At 60.8% G+C, this 20922-nt stretch overlaps 1 protein-coding gene and 1 long non-coding RNA gene across 4 annotated transcripts in view; one reads left to right on the top strand and one right to left on the bottom strand.

Moving 5' to 3' along the window:
- Positions 1–20922, top strand: part of DPP9 (dipeptidyl peptidase 9) — a 43379-nt gene that overhangs the window by 12985 nt on the left and 9472 nt on the right. For all 3 annotated transcript variants that reach the window (XM_057709220.1, XM_057709223.1, XM_057709222.1), the window contains 13 exons: positions 1236–1409; positions 1494–1662; positions 2374–2487; positions 5797–5925; positions 7396–7457; positions 9267–9367; positions 10508–10685; positions 10929–11091; positions 14049–14128; positions 16897–17049; positions 17400–17535; positions 19471–19616; positions 20580–20726. In XM_057709220.1, coding sequence (XP_057565203.1) covers positions 1236–1409; positions 1494–1662; positions 2374–2487; positions 5797–5925; positions 7396–7457; positions 9267–9367; positions 10508–10685; positions 10929–11091; positions 14049–14128; positions 16897–17049; positions 17400–17535; positions 19471–19616; positions 20580–20726 — 1752 coding nt within the window. The remainder of the gene's footprint in view (positions 1–1235; positions 1410–1493; positions 1663–2373; positions 2488–5796; positions 5926–7395; positions 7458–9266; positions 9368–10507; positions 10686–10928; positions 11092–14048; positions 14129–16896; positions 17050–17399; positions 17536–19470; positions 19617–20579; positions 20727–20922) is intronic.
- LOC130836731 (uncharacterized) lies at positions 9691–20681 on the bottom strand. Its single transcript, XR_009049218.1, has 2 exons — positions 20540–20681; positions 9691–10153 (listed from the first exon to the last, which is right to left on the bottom strand). It is a non-coding gene; the product is annotated as an uncharacterized LOC130836731 (long non-coding RNA).

The following is a 20922-nucleotide window of genomic DNA, read 5'->3' as shown; positions in this document are numbered from 1 at the left end:
TTATGGTGACAGCTCCCGTCGGAAGCATCTCTTCCTTTTTTTAAAAACATTTTTTTATAAATTTATTTTTGGCTGCGTTGGGTCTTCATTGCTGCACACGGGCTTTCTCTAGTTGTGGCGAACGGAGGCTACTCTGCGTCACCGTACGTGAGCTTCTCATGGCGGTGGCTTCTCTTGTTGCACAGCCCGGGCTCTAGGCACGCGGGCTTCAGTAGTTGTGGTACACAGCTCAGTCGTTGTGGCTCGCGAGCTTAGTTGCTCCATGGCACGTGGGATCTTCCCCCACAGCACCGCTAGAGAAGTCCCAGCACCTCTTCCTTTTAAACGCCTCACCAAAGGCATGCACGTAACTTGGGCCGAGACCCTTTTATAGAAGTTTAGCCGGTAATGGATACTGTCCAAAGTCGCCTCGCTTCCTGAGAGGAGATGGCCAGCCAGCGGCAAGAGTGCGTTTTGTACTGGTTTATGTTGATTTCTTTTTGATCGTAAATAACATATGACAGTACCTGGGGGAGGGGGCCTGTGCAGCCCCTCTCCCTTTTGCCTGTCCCGTCCCAGGCTGATCAACTCCTATTTACGTGGCTTTCCTCGCAGCGTGGGGCTCATTTTGCTTTGGATTCTAATCTTGAAAAATGCATTTCTGGGGCTTCCCTGGTTTCCCAGTGGTTAGGACTCTGCGCTTCTGCTGCAGGGGGCGTGAGTTCGATCCCTGCTCCGGGAATTAAGATCACATCTGCCATGCAGTGCGCCCCCTCCAAAAAAATTAATAAATAAATTTTTAAAATAAAAATAAAAATGCATTTCTTCCCTGTAACATTCCCCTGAATTTCCACATCATCTTCAGAATTCTCTTCGGGGCAGTGGCATGGTGTCCACTGTAGTGTACCTGCCCGCCCCACCCGGGGTCAGGTGTTAGGGTGGTGGAGTGGTCCTGAATCTGCCCCACCCCTACCTGAGCAGAGAGTGGGAACGTGTGGCGGTGGGTGGGTTCAGCTCGAATGCTCTCGCAGAAAGGAGCTGTGATGGGAGAAGGCGGATGGGGGTCTGTAGGGCGGCCCTGGGAACACAGGAGGGTTGCATCTGTCTTGGAAAGATTCAGTGGGGAAAGGCAGGGCGTGGGGGGGTCAGAGGTCCAGGTGAGCCCGGCAGCCCTGCCAGCCTGTGCTGCTCTGTGACCAGGGTGCCGGGGGGGCCTCCAGCTGCTGATGCCAGTGTCCCCCGCCATGTGCCCCCAGGCCACGCCCCACCACGGGGTCTACTCCCGGGAAGAGGAGCTCCTGCGGGAGCGGAAGCGCCTGGGTGTCTTTGGCATCACCTCCTACGACTTCCACAGCGAGAGCGGCCTCTTCCTCTTCCAGGCCAGCAACAGCCTCTTCCACTGCCGGGACGGGGGCAAGAATGGCTTCATGGTGAGTCCCGCTCGCGGGCGGGGGGCCAGGGTGGGGCGGGCGGCGGCCTCCTGCCCCCCCTGAGCCTGGCCTCTCTGTTCCCAGGTGTCCCCCATGAAGCCCCTGGAAATCAAGACCCAGTGTTCCGGGCCCCGGATGGACCCCAAGATCTGCCCCGCCGACCCCACCTTCTTCTCCTTCATCAACAGCAGCGACCTGTGGGTGGCCAACATCGAGACGGGCCAGGAGCAGCGGCTGACCTTCTGCCACAAGGGTGAGGCCAGGTGGAGGGCGCGGCGGACGGGAACCCGCCTCCAGGCCAGCTTCTGGAAGGACCCCCGCCCCCCACTGCGCTCCCCGCCGGACCGCCCGGCGCCTTCCCAGACCCTGATCTCACGGCCCCCCTCCCGCGGCCCCGCCTCTGGCCCCACAGAGAGTGCAGCTGCCTGGCGTGGGGTGTTCCTCCGCGTGGATCGCCCCGGCCACGGGGCCCCGCCTCCCTGCCGGACGCGTGTTTTGTGGGCCTCTGCCCCCCTCAGCCCCTCCGCCTCCGCGCTCCTGTCCCCACCCCACGCCTCAGCCCAGACCTCAGCACACCCGGCCTGCCCCCCAGGCCCCTGCCTGCCGACAGCGGCGTCACCCGCGTCGCGTGCACGTGTATCTGCGGGACTGCACGGGGTGTGGCCTCTGCCCCCCGTCCCCACCTCCTGCCCAGCCCCGAGGCCCTGGCGCCCACTCGCTAAACCCGAGCTTCTCAGCCAGGGGCGACTGGGACGCCGGCCACGTGCCGAGACGTTTTCAGTTGTCACGGTGGGGTGAGGATGTGCCTGGCATGGGGGGGCGGGGCCGGGGAGGCTGCTCCACACCCCACAGCGCCCAGGACGCCCCCCAGAGAGCGGTCCCGCCCTGAGGGCAGCCGGGCCAGGGGAGAAGCCCTGCGCCGAACCAGACCCCTCATCTCTCGTCCGGCCCTCTCCCCCGCCAGGCTTGTCCAACGTCCTTGATGACCCCAGATCCGCGGGCGTAGCCACCTTCGTCATCCAGGAAGAATTTGACCGCTTCACGGGCTACTGGTGGTCTCCCACAGCCTCCTGGGAGGGTAAGCGCCTTTCCGTTTTTCAAAAACACCTGCAGACACTTCTGTTCACAGAAGCACAGTGTACACACTAGTCTGCTCTTTGCTCTTTTCACTTGAGATGAACCTCAGCAACCTTCCTATCGACATCCGTGTGTCAGTCCTTTCAGGTTGCGGTGACAGAGTCCCACAGCCAGCACGGCTTGTGAGCAGCAGACGTGCTTCTCACTGTCGCGGGGGCTGGGAGTCCACGTCCAAGGCAGATTCGGTGTCTGGCGAGGGCCTCTTCCTGGCTCGCGGATGCTGTCTTTTCACCCTGTCCTCACATGGTGACGGGGCAGGGAGCTCTCTGGGGTCCCTTTTTCTTTCTTCTTTTTTTAAGTATTATTTTTGGCTGCGTTGGGTCTTTGTTGCTGCGCGCAGACTTTCTCTAGTTGCAGCGAGCAGGGGCGGCTCTTCGTTGCGGTGTGTGGGCCTCTCAGTGCAGTGGCTTCTCTTGTTGCAGAGCACGGGCTCTAGGGGCACGGGCTCCGTAGTTGCAGCGCACCAGCTTCGTTGCTCCACGGCGTGTGGGATCTTCCGGGACGAGGGATCGAACCAGTGTCCCCCGCACTGGCAGGCGGATTCTTAACCACTGCGCCACCAGGGAAGTCCCTGGGGTCTCTTTTATAAGAGCACTGATCCCCTTCGAGAGGGCCTCACCCTCATGACCTAGTCACCTCCCCAAGGCCCCACCTCGCAATACATCACAGTAGGGGATGGGATGTAACATTTGAATTCTGGGGGGACCCAGACATTCAGTCTATTGCAGTCAGCACACAGAGACTCCTTTAACTGTGGGTGTCCTGGGGGCGTGGAGGTACCACAGTGTATTTGCAAAGCCCACACCGATGGGCACTTTGGTTGTTTCCAGTTTCCGGTTTTGGTTTTGCTCTGGTGTCATAAACCATACTGCAGCGAAGTCTTCCCATGTTTATCCTGGTGACCTCCTGGGAGTGTGTTAGTGGTTCTCAACCAGGGGTGCTTCTCTACCCCCCACACCCCACCCCCCCGCCCAGGGGACACCGGGCTGTGTCTGGGGACATCTGTGGTTGTCATGACCGGGGGTGCTCCTGGCATCGAGGGGGTGGGGGCCAGGGCTGCTGCCCCACCCGCCACCCCAGGGCAGCCCCCCTTGGAGAAGGACCCGGCCCTAATGTCCGCAGTGCCAAGTATCAGAAATCCTACCTTAGAGAAAATTCCCAGCTGTAGGAGAGAGGAGTTGAAGCTACATGCACCTTAAATCTTGATAGGTTTTGCCAAGAAGCTAGAAGGAAACCAGATTGGTAGGCCCTTTTGTATCTGTTGTTCTGCCCTGTGCATACTGCGAGAGTGTGTTATCTCCTCCCCTGTTCACGGAGCAAAGTCTGTCTTCTGAGCGCGGGCAGCGTCATTTCCGGGGAGCGTGAGTAGCGTCAGACCCTCTGCTGCACGCGCAGGAGGGGCCAGGCCCCCGCTGCTCATCGAGTCCTCCCTGGCCTTAGCGCCTCTGTGCATATCAGTGGGCGCATGGCCGCGAAAGGCAGGGTCCCGGGGGCCAGGCGCCGGCTGTCCACCGCCGCAGCCGAGCACCACCTCATCTGCTAGTCACTCCTGCCTTTACGTCCACTCGCCTTTTCCTTCCATTGATTTGAAAATAAAACTGCATGGTCCCACCATAAATAGCAGCTAGGCAGTGAACTCGGGCAACAGAGAGTAAGCAGCGCCAGGCATTCTAGCCGGCGCCAGGGGAAGGGTGAGTTGCCAGCGTCAGGCGTCGAAGGGCTGCTGGCACAGCCGAGACCTGGCCGGGATCCGCACGTTTCTGGGGAGGACACCACACGTGCTCCTCCTGCGGCTGGGCTGTGTGTGCCCATGGTCTGTGTCCCTGGGGAAAAGGGCTCCAGTCAGGAGTCAGGGTCCTGGGTCAGGTCACTCAGCTCGTGACTCTGCCCGCCTGAAGCAGGTGACCGTCCACCCTTTGACTTCCTGGTCTGTAAAATGAGGTGTCTCCCCCTCGGCCCTGTGGACACGGAGGCCGGTCATTCTCTGCGAGGGGCTGTGGTGACTCAGTGTGTCACCCGAGTTGTGACAACCACAGATGTCCCCAGACATTGCCACACGTCCGCTGGGGACACCGAATGGCCCCCGGTTGCCATCCACTGGTCTCGATGACATCAAGATACTCTGCTACTCTGAGCAGCTCAGAGCCCCTCAGATACAGCCCCTGAATGCTGCGGCCCAGGGACGCCCCGTTGCTTGCTGTCGCCCTGCTCACGGCGCACGTGCCTGGGGCTACGCCACCATGGCAACCCCAGGGGGTCTTTCCTGGCCAGCAGACTCAGGCCCCGGAATGACCCACGCCCAGTGCGCAGACACTGTAGCCCTCGACGCTGCATCTAAGCTGCAGCACTGCCGCTGCCTCAGCCCTGCGGCCACCAGCACCCCGTAGAGCAGGTATAGAGACCGGCAGGCAGGGTCAGCTTGGCTGCGTCGGCGGAAGTCGCTGGTCCGTCCTAGTGGCTCAGGCGAGGGTACAGGAAGCAGATGGGGACCCTTCTCTGCAATGGAGAAAGGAACGGCCGTGGGCTCCGTCCCCGTGACGTTGGCCAGTCCCCACGCCCCTTGCTAGGCTGTCAGCTCCCGGGGATTCACTCACGTCTCAGGACAGCTTTCACTGTACCCCTTCCTGAGCCCTGCTCCAAGTGCTGGTCTGTTCGGGCGGCCGTGACCACGTCCCACAGTCTGGCGGCTGGACGTCCGAGATGGAGGTGCCAGCAGGTTTGGCCTCTTCCGAGGCCTCGCTCCTCGACTTACAGACGGCCGCCTTCTCCCCGTGTCCACACGTGGTCTTCCCTCTGTGCGTGTCTGTGCCCTCATCTCCTTATAGGAACACCAGTCATACTGGATTGGGGCCCACCCTTGGGGCCTCGTATTAACCGAATCACCTCTTTTAAGACCCCCATCTTCAAGTACGGTCCCGATCTGAGGTCCGGGGGTTGGGACTTGAATGAAGGAGTTGGGGTGCGTGCAGGCCAGCCCGCAGGTCCCCACTTGGCTGCCTCGCTCACCTTTCGGTGCTGGGAAGAGCGCTGCTCTCGCTCCCATCGTAAAGGGGAGGAAGCGGAGGCCCCAGGAGGACGTGTGGCTGGCTTAAGGCCTAGCCCACGGCAGAGCCAGGCTGCAGCCCCAGGGACCGCTCTCGTCTGCGCCGCGCCGCGGTAGAGCAGAGTACCTGTGTGGGCGGGGGGGGGGGGCGTGTGGGGCGGCAGCGGGGACGCCCGGCTCCCTCAGCAGCTGCCCTGCCCCCTCCAGGTTCGGAAGGCTGCAAGACGCTGAGACTCCTGTACGAGGAAGTGGACGAGTCCGAGGTGGAGATCATTCACGTGCCCTCTCCCGCGCTAGAGGAAAGGAAGACAGACTCCTACCGGTACCCCAGGACAGGTGAGGGCTGAGGGCCCGGGACAGGTGGAGGGCAGCTGGGCAGGGGTCTGAAGCCTCACAGAACGTGGTGAGGCACCAACCGGGGAGGGCCCACGGGACCCAGCCAGGGATGGACCCGCTCGGAGAAGTAGGCTGGGCCTGGACACAACAGCCGGGCCCGTGCCACCATCCGTGGTGACCGGTGTCCTGAGTCGGGGCCCAGGAGACAGCAGGAGCCCGGGGGAGGCGGTGGGGGGTGCGGCCCCCTCCTAGGGCGCGTCAGGCACTCGCTGCCTTGTGAGAATACAGTTTGCCCTGTGTCTCAAGAGAAGCCGGAAGTCTAGACTCGCCCAAGAAATCTACCAATTCTGTTTTTTTTTTAAGAGTTTTCTTGGGGGGAGGATGTGGACCACTTTTAAAGTCTTTATTGAATTTGTTACAATATTGTTTCTGTTTTATGTGTTGGTTTTTTGGCCCCAAGGCGCGTGGAATCTTAGCTCCCCAACCAGGGGTCGCACCTACACCCCCTGCATTAGAAGGTGAAGTCTTAACCCCTGGAGCACCTGGGAAGTCCCAGAAGTCTACCAACTCTTGAACGTGGCTCAAATCGTTTAAAAATACTTAGCAAGACTTCCCTGGTGGTCCGGTAGTTAAGACCCCACACTTCCATTGCAGGGGATGAGGGTTTGATCCCTGGTTGGGGAAGTAAGATCCTGCATGCCATGCGAGGCGTGGCTGAAAAATTAAAAAAAAAAAAAAACAAACAACTTACTGAGCCACACAGAATATGTGTGCAGGTCAGATTCAGCGTCTTCAGGACCTCCGGGGAAGCCTCTGAGAGACTCCTTCTCGCCAACTGTGGGCTGTGCTAGGCAAAGCCTTCCTAAGGAAACTTCCAGTCCCTGGTGCAAATGGGGAAGTGGGTCTTTTCCTTCCCCTGTTGGAGAGACAAGGAAACGGAGGCTCCGGGACATTACCTGCTGGGCTCCTAGAGCCATGGGGGCCAGAGTTGAGATCTGTCATAGGAATAACTGGGGCCGGAACTGAATCCACGCTGGAGAGCCTGTCTCGGCCGCCTCGGCCTGTAGGCTACCTGCCTCCCGGCAGCTGAGGACCGGCTGTGTCGCTGGGCCACGGGCCACCTTTCTGCATCCTTGATGCTTTTATTACGGGTGTGTGCTGTCTCTACAGCCAGCTTTCAAGCTCTCCAAAGGCAGAGAGGTCCCCACACCATCCCAGGCCTGACCTGTGTTCTTACACAGCAAAGACGTTGCCATGTCACCATTGGGACCAAGGTCCAGGCCTAAAGTCAGACAGTCCTGCCTGGGGGACTTTGTGCCCAGGCCAGAGAGGGTGACACCTGGCACCTCCCCTCCCCCCCACGCGGGCTGTGTCACTGCACGTGAGCATCACCCCCCAGCCCCCGCCCCCCACCCGCTCTCAGCCCCCTTGGCGATACCTGCCAGGTCCCCCTCGCTTTCGTCTCCGCAGGCAGCAAGAATCCCAAGATCGCCTTGAAACTGGCCGAGTTTCAGACCGACAGTCAGGGCAAGGTAAGAGGGGCCGGGGCGCCCGGGAGAAGCTTCCGAGTGAGCAGAGGAGGGCCGGGGTCTGCGCTGGGAGAAGGTCAGGAGGCCGCTTGCCCCCCATCCCAGGACAGGTGCCTCTCTTGGCCGACCAAACCCGAAGAGGCTCTGCCCAGAGACCCGGCTTCCAGGCCCGGCCCTGCCCTTCACTCTGAATCCAGACTCTGAGATGGGGTGTGGTGAGCCCGACCCCACCTGCCTCCAGGTGGCCCCGAGGTGCAGGGAGGGGACGCCCCTGTGAGCTTCAAGCAGAGGCCCCGCAGGGGTGGGACTGCACAGGAGGGCGGTGGCTCGCAGGGCTTCCAGAACAGAGAGCCGGGGGGAAGCTGGCAATCACCTGGGGGACCTCGACCTCAGACCAGGGGTACACCCCCCCCCAGCGTCTGCGCAGCTCCTCATGTATCACTTCACCGGACTCATCAGTGTTCTGGATCCTTCTGTCTGTCGCCTGGTCAGCATCATGGACAAGGGTCCTCGTCACCCAGGGAGTTGTTCCTCAGGACCCCACAGCCAGGAGGGCAAGGAGGCCACGGGGGGGGGGGGCCAGCCCCGCGTGCGGGTGTCAGGGGGATGCCCTTCGTGGCAGAGGTTAGAGCAGGGAGACAAGCCGGGAAGCCCCTGTGTGCTTTTGCCAAAATGACTTCGCATGTAGTGTTTCAGAAAAAAAGCATGCGCTAAAATACAATTATTTCCATGATTTGGGGGGTTGTTTTTTGGTGTTGGCACGAGTAGACCATAACCAAACCTCTTCTACACTCTTTTTTTTTTTTTTTTTTTTAATTTATTTATTTGGTTGTGCCAGGTCTTAGTTGCAGCAGGCGGGCTCCTTAGTTGCAGATTGCCGGCTCCTTTAGTTGCAGCACATGTGCTCCTTAGTTGCGGCATGCATGTGGGATCTAGTTCCCTGCCCAAGGATCGAACCCAGGCCCCCTGCATTGGGAGCACGGAGCCTTACCCACTGCATCACCGGGGAAGTCCCCGCTTCTGCACTCTTGACCAGAACACCCTGGCAGATTCTACAGGAATCTGCCCTAAGCGGCTTTGCCGAGCTCCTACCAGCTGCTGTAAATGGTTCCTGGCCCCATCAGACTGGCAGGGTCCTGAGGCGGGTGTGGGGGAGGTGGGGTTGGTGGCGAGCCTGGGTGTGGGCCATGCTGAGGCCCTGCCTACCTCTCTCCCGTCGACCCTCCCGGGAGATGCCCCACCGGCCCCGTGTCACCTCCAGGTGGCTGCAGCGGCCAGAGGCTGTGTCTTACCCAGGGCACCTGGCTCTTCAGTGACAGCCGAGGCCAGAACCCTTGGTTTCCAGCCAAGAGGCTGTCATAGCAAAGTACCACTGGGAGTTTTAAGCCACTGAAGTTTATCGTCTTCTGGTTCTGGAGGCTAAAGGTCCGAAATCAAGGTGTTGACAGGACTGGTTCCTCCCGAGGCCTTGAAGGAAGATCTGTTCCAGGCTGCCCTCCTTGGCTCGGAGACAGCCGCCGGCTCCTTGTGTCTCATCACAGGACGTTCTCTGTCTGTGTGGTGCCTGTGTCCCTTTTATAAGGACACCCGCCCTGTCGGGTTGCATCCCCACCCCCCAGTACAACCTCATCTTAACGAATTACATCTGCGACTACCCCCGTTTCCAAATAAGGCCCCCTCCTGAGGTCCCAGGAGTTAGGGCTCCAGCATGTGGATTTGGGGGGAGACCCAGTGCCCCCCCAACAGGGGTCGTCTTCTCCTGGGCAGCGTGTAGCCAGGCCGGACTGTGACCCGAGTCTGCTTTCCCTTTAGATCGTGTCAACGCAAGAGAAGGAGCTGGTACAGCCCTTCAGCACGCTCTTCCCGAAGGTGGAGTACATCGCCAGGGCCGGCTGGACCCGGGACGGCAAATAGTGAGTGTCTCCTCACAACGTAGAAGGTGTCCCTTCACAGTCACTCTCTAACCCTTCTGCCCAGGTCAGGGGCAGACGGCGCTAAACCAGGGCCCCAAACCACCGTCCAGGGGCCACATCCGGCCCGCTGCCAGTGATTTGGGGGAGATTCAGAGAAGAGTATTTTGGGGACTTCCCTGGTGGTCCTGTGGTTAGACTCTGGCTTCCACTGCAGGGGACGTGGGTTCAATCCCTGGTTGGGAAACTAAGATCCCACATGCTGTGTGGCACGGCCAAAAAAAAAAACACACACACACACCAAAGAGTACTTCATCACACATGGAAATGATAGGAAATCCATATTCCTGTGTCCATAAAGACAGTTTTATTGGCACACGGCCACACACAAGTTTGTTTAGGGATCGTCTGTGGCCACTCACCCCACATGGGCCCAGTTGAGCAGTTGCGAAATGAACTGTGGCCTGAGAAGTGAGCATCAGCACCCACTGGTGTCCCGAGAGGGCAGAGACCAGGCCGTCCACCCTGAGGCTCAGGGCCTTCAGCCACCCCGGGGCTCTCGCTGGAACCTCACATCCCCAAGATGCTCCTTGGACATAGTTTTAGTAGTTCTGTCTTTATGTTGAGATTCGGCTTTTCCACCTATGACCCTGACGGATCTCTGTTTAAAATGCACTTAAGTTGGCACTTCCCTGGCGGTCCAGTGCTCAGGACTCCGCATGTCCACCGCAGGGGCGCGGGTTCGATCCCCAGTCAGGGAACTAAGATCCCGCATGCTGCACGACACGGCTGAGAAAGAAAAAAAAACATTGAAGTTAAGAAACTGTTCACTTAGAGCAAACTACAAAGCAAAGGATAAATAAAGGCTGAGAGTTTGGCAGAAGTCGGCCAAGTTTACAAATGACGTGAGGCGTTTCCGGGATAGCTGGGTCGCAGTTCTGTTGCCCCCTGCCGCGTGTCCCCCGAGCACGCGTGCCGCCCAGGGAGCCTTTGTCTGCTGCAGGGTCACTTGCTCAAGTGTCGGTGACGTCAGCAAAGGAGGAGGGGTTCTGATCGCACACACGGGTGGAAAGGGGGGCATCGGGCCCCGGCTGGCCTCGGCCGGCCCCTGAGGCCCCGGTCCTCCCTCGTCTCGCCCCCCAGTGCCTGGGCCATGTTCCTGGACCGGCCCCAGCAGCGGCTCCAGCTCGTCCTCCTGCCCCCGGCCCTGTTCATCCCCACCCCCGAGAGCGAGGAGCAGCGGGTGGCCTTCGCCAGAGCCGTGCCCGGGAATGTGCAGCCGCACGTGGTGTACGAGGAGGTCACCGACGTGTGGATCAATGTAAGGGCCGGGGGGTGCGCCCCACCCGGGGCCCAGGTCCCGCGTCCCCGCCCCCGGATCCCCAGCTGGACAGGGGCCGGCGATGTGGAGAAGCCGGCTCAGGAGGGAGAGTCGGTGGGGTCTGCCCTCTGGCCAGGCTGTGGGAGCCTCCCCGTTCTCGAAGGGACGTGGCCTGAGTTTTTGCCTTCCCCTGCCACACACACCCCCCAGCTTCTGACGCGTCCTTCCTCTCTGCCCGGACAGGTTCACGACATCTTCTATCCCTTCCCCCAACCAGAGGGAGAGGACGAACTCTGCTTCCTCCGCGCCAATGAGTGCAAGACCGGCTTCTGCCACTTGTACAAAGTCACCGCTGTTTTGAAGCCCCGCGGCTACGACTGGACCCAGCCCTTCAGCCCCGGGGAAGGTGAGCGCCCCTGACGAACACCTGCTCATGGCCTGTGGTTCAGCGCATGGTCTGTTCCCTGGTCCCGCCCCAGAGGGAGTGGGCGCCAGTGAGTAAGAGGCCGCTCTTTCCCAGCAGCATTGCTGGTCACAGCCAGCCACTGGTTTATTCAAGCGGCAGGATTTATTGAGCGCCAACTACACGCCAGGCCCTTTGCATACCAAGGCTGTGCTGTCTGGCTCTTTATAGCACAAGTTGCCCCGCCCTAGGTGCAGGGGCTGTCGCTTTAGAAAGAGAAAAGTGAAAACCTCTGCTCTAGTGGAGGAGGCAGGTAGTCATCCACATACAGTGAAAGATGCCAGGAGGCCAGAGGCACATCAGTGGGTAACATGCCACAGAGCAGAGACCTAGTGGAGGTAGCAGAGGTGGCCACAAAGAGCACTCCAGACCGAGGGCACAGCCTGTGCAAAGGTCCTGGGGCGGGATGGGGCGTGGTGAGTGGGAGGAACAGAGAATAGGCCCGTGTGGCTGGAGCAGAGTGAGCGAGGGGGAGAGAGGGAGGAGGGGAGGGCGGGAAGGGGACGGGGCAGGTCGTGCAGGGCCTTGTGGGCTACGGGTAGGACTTGGGCTTTTACCGTTGACCTTAGGCCCATTTAGAATGGTTCTTGTGGCCATTCACAGAGCAGAGCCCGAGAGGGGAGGTGAGGTGACAAGGTCAGGGTCAGGTGGTGGGGCTGAGCTGACTGTGGTGTGGATCCAGGGGGACCCGATTTTGGATGCGCTTTGACGGCTGCGCCGACACGGTGGACGGCGCTTGGGTCTGGGGGAGGGCGGTGTGGACGTCTGGCAAGGTTTTGGAGGTCCAGTGTGAGACTGGAGACTCTGAGAGGGACAGTCTAGGAGAGAACAGTTGAGTTGGCTGTTGGACGTGTTCAGGTTGAAGCTGTGGACAGCGGAAACACCCCGTGCAGGAGTTGGGGAGCGGGGTGGGTCCTCGGCGGGAGGGCAGGCGTCCTCACACACGGTGGGCGTCTCAGCGTCGGGAAAGGCCCGGCCACCAAGGGCCGAGCCTGGGTGGGGAGCGTGATGTCTGAGCGCCAGGCCAGGGCTCTTCGACCTTGGAGCAGGGTCTCCCCCGGCACTGCTGACTCCAAGTGGGTGACTCTCTGGGGCGCGTCCTGGGTGCTGTGGGGTGTGGAGCCGCGTCCCTGCCCCCACCCCCTCGGTGCCAGGAGGCCCCAGGCGTGACCCCCACAGATGACCCCAGGTACCGCCCAGTGTCCCCTGAGGGCAGGATTATCCTAAATGAGCCCCCAAGCTTAGAGGCCATGCCCGCTGAGGAGCCCGAGGCCGCCACAGTGTGGAGATGGTTACCCCGGGGGGGGCAGGGGCTCAGGTGCCAAGGGAGCCCGCGTGTCAGGAACAGACAAAGCCACAAGCTGCCGAGGGGTCAAGCGAGATGGGGACCACCTGGGCGTTGTCGTCCTCAGGGTCGAGCACGGCTGTCGCCGGCCATCTGAGCCGTCTCAAAGGAGCTCGTCCATGTTTGCTTTTCCGTGTGTCTGGAAACCCCCTCCCCTTGGAGATTTCACCAGAGAAATCTTCATCCTGCCTCTTGAAATGGGCTGCTGAGGGCTCTCGTTCTGCCTGGTGTTGTCCAGTGGAGCTCACAGCAGGCGCCCCGGGGACCCCTGCCTTTGAGGTGGGCCCTCCCGGTTTCCCCTCTGCCCTGCGGGGCCCCCGCGGCATCCTCTCCACCTCCCTGCCTCGTGGCCTTCGCCTGCTGCGGGTGACTGAATGGGCCAGGAGGCGAGGCCGAAGGAGTGGGTTCCTTAGACATCCCGGCCAAGTGGGAGGGCGGTCAGGAGGCTGGGGGACCGGCTCAGGAGGAGCGTGCCCCGGTGACACCCGCGGCTCCACGGCAAGGGGCCTGCGAGGGAGAGGGAGGGGCCCGGCGTGGTTGGCGGGACCCTCTGGGCCGTGAGAAGCGTGGGCTTGAGCCCAGAAGACGACTGAGGAGACTTGGAGCCAGGCAGGGGACCGGCGGGCTGAGCCTCGGCCTGGGCCCCCCAGGGGCCTCATGGGGGCAGCAGGAGAATCGAGGGGCACAGGGACTGTGACCTGGGAGGCGGCTGTGCACCTGGGTGCCCCACCTGGGCCCCACAGAGCGGGCGCTGGTGAAGTCGTGAGTGGCAGGAGGTGGCGCGTCCAGGCCCCGGTGAGTGACAGGTCACTCGGCCCAAGTCCCTGCACTGCAAGTGTCCGACTGTGTGGCCCTGTGGATCTCTGTGGGGACATCTGTCCCTCCCTAGGTGATGTTGGCAGTAGTTTGCGTCAGACCCAAGAGGATAGAAAATAACTCTAGCCACTGCTCATAAACTATCTTAATTTCTCATACGTGCCAAGAAACATTCCATGTTGTTATTTACCTGGTAAAAATTCAAAAGCAAGACCTGCCCCCCAAACAACCTATTGTAACTCCGCGGAGCCTTTGCTCAGCCCCAGAGCTTAATCAAGATCTCGTTCCCAACATGTCCTGAGTGGTCACGGGTCCAAGGCCTGGAAGGTGGCGGTTTGACCTGCAGGATTCTAAAATTGGGTGGTTTTTTTTTTTTTTTGGCCACATTCACGCGGGATCTTAGTTCTCAGACCAGGAATTGAACCCACGGCCCCTGCAGTGGAAGCACAGAGTCTTCACCCCTGGACCGCCAGGGAAGTCCTGAAAGTTGGGTGCTTTTGATACAAGTACAGATCCCTGGTTTTTCTTGGGGAATGCCGCCCGCCATCCACGTAGTGGGAACTGCACACCTCGCTCCCGGGGCCGTGGTGTGGCGGGTCCCCGTACCATGCCCGGGCCCAGCCGGTCCACCCGCCCGTCATCTGGCCGCCTGGGCTCCATGGTGAATTCGTTCTGTGCCTTGAAGCCCCATCACGGCTTCCTGGGCCCCCTTCATCTCTTTGCCTTTCCTTACTTCCAGATGAATTTAAATGCCCCATCAAGGAAGAGATCGCACTGACCAGCGGCGAATGGGAGGTTTTGGCGAGGCACGGCTCCAAGGTACCCGCTTCTCCACGCACGCTGTGCACGCACACGTGCACGGACACATACACACTCCCGCCCCTCCAGACCCCACAGGCCTGTGGCTTCTCTCTCCGCACCCCCATGCCCCCCACCTGGCCACTCCCTCCTGCTCTGCACACGGAGGGCCCCGGGGGCCGTGCTTCCCACCAGCTGGAGACCCTGGCTCCGGGAAGCAGGGCTGTCCTGAGCACCCTTTGTTGGATCCTGGTGGCTGGGGCCCGGCCCACTCTCAGTGCCACCCGGCGCGTTCACTTAGCTTCCTTCCGCTCATGAAGCCACCTGCCCCCAGGACAGCAGTCTGTGGGACATCTGTGGTGCCCACCGTGGAACTGTTCCACAGCTTCCGGCCGGGGCCCACCCCCGCGCTTGCCCCAGGAGGTTTGGGAACAAAAGATGCAGCTGTAGGGCTGAGAGGTGTGGCTTGCACTCCCCGACCGAGGTGCTCCGTCATAAAAACGTGACCACGGTGTCTTCACCGGGGTCCAGGTCTACAGAATTCCAGATTTTCCAAAGAGACACCTTAATCAGAGCTCCTGGGTCCGTACCTCACACCAGCAGAAAGTCCCCCTGGATCAAAGACTTAGACAGAAAGAACGAAACCATACAAGCGACCAGGAAGAGATGTAGGCCAACCCCTGTAGAGCTGTGAGGTGCGAAGAGAAGGGGGCCGGGCACCCTGGGCAGCATAGCCAGGCAACGTGGCTCAGCCTCTCTGGGGGGCAGAGGCGGCGTCTTTTACAGCGTCAACCCGCGGCTCATCTGACCCGGCAGCCCCAGCTCTAGGCGTTGATCATACAAGGCCGCCCCAGGGCACTCTCGAGAGGTTAGCACATGAGTGTGCATTGTTCATACAAAGGGACGCAGCAGTTAGAAAACCCTTGAGCAAGGGAGAAGTGACATGGCTGGGTCCGGGTTCTGTAGGTAACCATGCCTGTGACCACACCTGCCCCTACTCAGTCGCTCTGCTGTGGTTGAATCTGGCTGGAGGCGCCCCTGTGCTCACAGCCTCGCTCGGCCCCTCACTAGCTGGGTGCCAAGGCTCCGTTTCCTCACCTGTGAAATGGGACCATCGATAGCGCTGGTCCTTTCAGCTCCACCACGGTCTCTCCCTCAGAGCTAGGGACGGGCACGGGGGGTGTGGAGCAGCCTCCCAGGCCCCCACCCTGGGGGTGACGACCACAGATGTGTCCAGAGGCGGCCGAATAGCCCCGAGTAAGGACCCTGCTCTACAGTGCTTTGAAGCCCTCAGCATAGCATCCGGCAGACATACAAGCCAGGATTAAAACCTTTCTCTAGGGACTTCCCTGGAGGTCCAGTGGTTAGGACTCGGCGCTTTCACTGCAGGGGGCCCAGGTTCAATCCCTGGTCTGGGAACTAAGATCCCACAAACCACTCGAGGTGGCAAAAACAAAAAAACAAAAAAAAACCACCCAAAAACCTTTCTCTATCATGAAAGTTTTACCCTTTGTATGCTTTATCTTTTTACCCAGAAATTTTCTTTAAAAAAAAAAAAAGGCAGCATTTTAAGAATTAAAAAGGGAAAGAGTGCCCCCTGCCTCCCCCCCCCCACCCGCCACGTGCTCCATGTGGCCTATGCCACAGCCCTGGGCTTCGGTGGATCCCCCACCTGGAGACCCTCCTTCCCACCTGCACATCTTCTCACGTGGTCCTTGTGACAAAACCTGCCCACGACTTAACTACGGGTGGTTTGGGGTTTTCCAATGACATCCTTCGTTTCTAGAAAACCTGCATTTATTTTTCAAGCACAGTGACAACAAACACGTCAGTGCTTGCTGTAAAAATGGAATCGTTCTAAATAATCCCCTTCCACCCTCACTCCAGACCCCCGTGACCTGCCCCCCTCCCCGCCTCAGACGTGACCATGGGGGAAAATCGCTGCAGATCTTCCCTGTTCGCACACGTCTCTATTGGAGCATCACTATTTTAGAGGATGTTTAGGGGTTTTTAGGCAGTACAGCTTTCTGTGGCCACAGGGAACTGTGCCATAATTATGGGACCAGTCCGTCTTTTGGACATTCAGGGTGTCAGCTCTCTTTAGTCTGAAGGACACCTGGAGCACCTTTGTGCCTTCGTCTTGAACTCACCTCTCGGTGGAGTCCTCGGCAGTGATTCCCAGGGCCGTAATTGCTGGTCCCGAGGATGTGCCTTTCTGAAGTGCCTCTTTAGGCGCCCGTGCTGTGCGGTCAGCCCCAGCCAGGCAGTGCCTGTTCCTGGCCCCCGAGCAAGGTTCTCTCCTGCTCCTCCCAAGGTCAGGTCGCTGCCTGAGACCCACACTGGGGTCTGAGGGGCGCTCCCCCAGGAAACGGGTGGGACAGGGAGCTACCACCTCTTCACCCCGAGCATCTGGGCCAGGGGGTGCGCTGTCCCCACTGGGGACTAGGGCCCAGGACTGGCGGGCCCAGGACAGGCCCCCCCCTCGGCCTCCGTCCCAGCATCGCGCCCTCAGCCCCCCACCGGCCGCCCTGGGCCCGCCCGGAAGGAGCTCTCCGCACCCGGAGTTCTGAGTCTAAGTCTGGACGGGAGGACATGCGGTTAGCCCAGCCCCTGGGGGGTCTGCTCCTGCCCCACGGGGTCCGAGAAGTCTCCCAGACAGCTCTCCAGCTGGCGGGCTGAAGTCATCCTGGGGAGAACGGGTCCCCTGTCCACAGAATGCTGGACCCTCCCCAGGGGCGGGGAGGGAGGCCCAGGAGGCCGTATCACCAGGAGCCCCCGTGTCCCCACAGATCTGGGTCAACGAGGAGACGAAGCTGGTGTACTTCCAAGGCACGAAGGACACGCCCCTGGAGCACCACCTCTACGTGGTCAGCTACGAGGCCCCCGGCGAGATCGTGCGCCTCACCACGCCCGGCTTCTCCCACAGCTGCTCCATGAGCCAGGTGGGCACCTCCCCCAGTGCGCCCTCCCTCGGGACATTCTAGAACATCAGGCAGCTTTCTAGAACGTGAGCACAGGGCCCCCACCGTCCCGGGCAAGCATCCAGTGGCCTTTTGCTGGCTGCAGAACCAGCAAGATGGGCAGGTCTGGGTCTGACCCCCCGGCTCCACGGCCCAGGGGCCGCTGGCCAGGGGACAGTTTCCTCTCGCCTCAGTTTGCTTATCTGCAGGGGCGGGGTGGTGGTAACAGCAGCAGGGTCAGGCGAGGGAACACACCACACGGGGTGAGGACGGCAGGTGGCGGGTGATGGGGGGAGGCGCCCCGTGGCCTCAGCGCCCCGTCCCGCCCGCAGAACTTCGACATGTTCATCAGCCACTACAGCAGCGTGAGCACGCCGCCCTGCGTGCACGTCTACAAGCTGAGCGGCCCCGACGGCGACCCCCTGCACAGGCAGCCGCGCTTCTGGGCCAGCATGATGGAGGCGGCCAGTGAGTAGCCCCGGGCCCCGCGCCCGCCACCGGCTCCTTCCCCTGGGAGCGCCGGCTTGCCCGGCGCGACCCTGGGAGATCACACGGGTGAGAGGGGGCATCCAGGCTGCGAGGCAGCCCCGAGAGCTGGCCGAGCGTAACCCAACCATCCTGTGGGCCCCCCGAGACGGTCTCTGGTTTCTGTGCTGCTGTTGTGAACGGAGCACGTACTCAGGGCAGGAGCCAGCTCTGCCAGATGGAGGGGGTCCCTACAAGGGGCACCCTCTTCCTCAGGGGCGGTGGTCTCCAAGGACGCCTGTGCACAGCAGACGCACCAAAGCCTCTGTTTGTGGGAGGAGCTGGGGCCGGTCTTGGGGTGGGGGAGGTCAGTCACGAGGGGCCTTGGGGGGCAGGAGGCCACTTGACCGCTCACCCAGGCCGGCCAGGACGCTGCCCGGGCGACCCCGGGTTCTGATTCTGGCTGAGGAAGCAAAGGCCGGTCAGCTCATCTCTCTGAAGTGTTTCCTTATCTGCGGAACCATCCAACGGCAGTCCCTGGGGTGTAAACCAAATGCTCCCTGGAGCACCCAGCTCACGGGAGGCACTCACTACAGAGGATGCGCTTCCCTGAGCCCAGCCCTGCCACTTGTAGATTTCCAGAGCACTGTAGGAACTAGGAATCCCTGGAGTTCTGGGGGTGTTTTACGGGCGGGAAAGCAGCTTGTCACATCATCACCCCTGGAACCTGAATAAATCAGCAGCCGCCTCCATCTGACAGCTCAGTCCCTGACTCTCCCCCCGCCAGCGCGGACGTGACGGAGCGGGAACTCTGGCCCTGGTTCACAGACGAGGAAACTGAGGAAGCAGCCTGGCAAGGCACCCAGCACAGCTGGGGGGCAGTGACGGGGGCGTGGGTGTCCTGATGCCCAGCCCCGGGGCGTGCGGGCAGGTGGATGGGGGCACTGGTTCCCCGAAAGTGCAGCCTTGCTGTGCCTGTGGCCACTGCTGTGAGAAGCTGGCGGGCCCAGCCATCCCTGCTGGCTTTGGCATCATGTCAGGCTGCAGCAGCGGCCGAGTCACGTGCAGTCAGGCCTCCCCGGCCACGGCTTCCGCGCCCACGGACGTGGCCGGCCACAGAGCGCTCCAGAAAGCCACACGTGCGCTGTCACGCGTGGCAACTGTTTACAGAGCACTTACGTTGTATTTACAGCTCTTTGTGCAGCATCTCTATGGTATCAGGTATTATTAGAGGTGACGGAAAGCACGTGGGAGGGCGTGCACAGTTTATACTCAAGTACTACGCTGTTTCATATGAGGGGCTTGAGCACCTGTGGATTTTGGTATCTGGGGGGCGCCCTAGAACCAATCCCCTGAAGATACCAAGGGACGAGTCTAGTTACCCCCCAGAGACACACGGTGTCTCTTCTGCACGTAAAGCCGAAAACACTCGCGACTTGGCCTTTTACAGTAAACACTTGCGGACCCCTGACGTACATCACTATTTACTTATTTTTCTTTTAAATCGACACCCTATTTACCTAAGTAAACTTAAAGGAAGAATTCTCTTCACCACTGGATTGGAAAACCAGTGTGTCTTTGCAAAAATAAAGGTAACCATAAAAATCAGAGTAAGCCTCCCCCGCAGCATAAAACTGGCCGTCAATCAAATCCCAGAGCTGCTGTCGCCTCCACAGGAGATGAGCCAGGGTCGGGGCTCTAGAGTCGGTTCCGGCCAGACCGCGGCCTGGCCTGAGCGGGCCCACGGTGCAGGGTCACTTCCCACCCTCAGACTCTGATTTTGACCGCTGGGCAGTGCAGAAGATGGGGTGCCTCCAGTCCACCCTCGGGGGCTGGGGGAGCATGGGGGCCGGCCAGACGTGGGCCCCGCTTCGAGCTCAGCCTCCCGGGCCCGCCTCGGCCCCGGCCCTCAGAGTCACGGCCGCTCTGTCTCCCCAGGCTGCCCCCCGGATTACGTGCCCCCGGAAATCTTCCATTTCCACACGCGCTCGGACGTGCGGCTCTACGGCATGATCTACAAGCCGCACGCTGTGCAGCCCGGGAAGAAGCACCCCACCGTCCTCTTCGTGTACGGAGGCCCGCAGGTGGGCGCCGCCCCGCTCCCCACACCCTCCTCCCTCCGTCCAGCACTCCTCCCCACCCCCACTGACCACGTGGGGTTCTTGGGGGCCCCTGGGTCTCCGCACACCCCACCCTCCCCCACAGCCACCCCTTTACCTGCTGATACTCCCGTGTACCTCTGGGAAGCCCCCCAAACCCCATGTGTGTGTCTGGGCCACCTGCCTAGCAGCGACCCACTCTCACCCCTGCTCACCGTCTTGGGGACAAAGGTGGCAAAGGGTCCTGGGCCCAGCCCTCTGCCAACGAGACAGGCCAGGCAGGCAGGTTGGTAAACAGGTCCATCTAAGACAGCAGTGCTCAGCTGGGCGTGGCGATGTCTGGCGACATTGGTAGTTGTTACACCTGGGGTGGGGGATTGCTCCTGGAATCCAGTGGGAGGGGCCAGGGATGCTGTCAACACCCTACAGTCCGCGGGATGCCCATCCCCCCCGAAGGTGATACGGCCCCCAACAGTCATCGTGTTAAAGTAAGGGGCTGATGTAAGTCACGTCGCTCGGGGAACACGCTGCCTGCAGCCACCAGGCTGCTGCCACCCCCCACCCCACCCCAGGGCAGTTTTTGTGTCTGTTTTTAGAGAGAACTGAAGGGTAGGAAAGAGGCTGAAAAAATACGGGAGTAATCCCCAGGAGGGCCTGGGACAGAGGCCCTGGCTGAGAAGGGAGCCTGCCTGGGGCCTTTCTCTCTGTAGCACAACCCAAGGACAAGGCCTGGGGCACAGTGGGCTCCCCTGACCTCCCACTCTGCCACGTCCATAACCACCCCCCCCCCCCCCCCCGGGGCCACGCACAGCCTTCGCCACAGAACACAGGCCCCGTCTCTAGGCTGTAGACCCTGACCCCGTCCTGCTGGCATCTAGCCCACCTGGCCCATCCTGCCGGTGCCTTACCTGGATGTCTCACACTCGCCTTGTCTCGCCTTCCCCACAGGTGCAGCTGGTCAATAACTCCTTCAAAGGAATCAAGTATTTGCGGCTCAACACTCTGGCGTCTCTGGGCTACGCTGTGGTCGTGATCGACGGCAGGGGCTCCTGTCAGCGAGGGCTTCGATTTGAAGGGGCCCTGAAAAACCAAATGGTAATGTCTCTTCCTGGTCCCTTCCTGTGTGGTGAAGGGGGACCTCGGGCTTGAGGGCAGCCCTGGGACACGTGCCTCGAGGACAGTCCTGGCCAGGACGTCAGTCATAAGCGGGGCGGCCCTTGGAACCAGAGGGAACATCCCCTCTGTTGTTCAGCCCTGAGCGGGGCCCCGTGGGGAGACAGGGAGGCACACG

This window comes from Hippopotamus amphibius, chromosome 15 (assembly GCF_030028045.1).
Source record: "Hippopotamus amphibius kiboko isolate mHipAmp2 chromosome 15, mHipAmp2.hap2, whole genome shotgun sequence".
In the NCBI taxonomy this organism is placed as follows: Eukaryota; Metazoa; Chordata; class Mammalia; order Artiodactyla; family Hippopotamidae; genus Hippopotamus; species Hippopotamus amphibius.
Note: the sequence above shows the minus strand (reverse complement) of the source record. Positions and strands in the feature narration are given on the sequence as shown.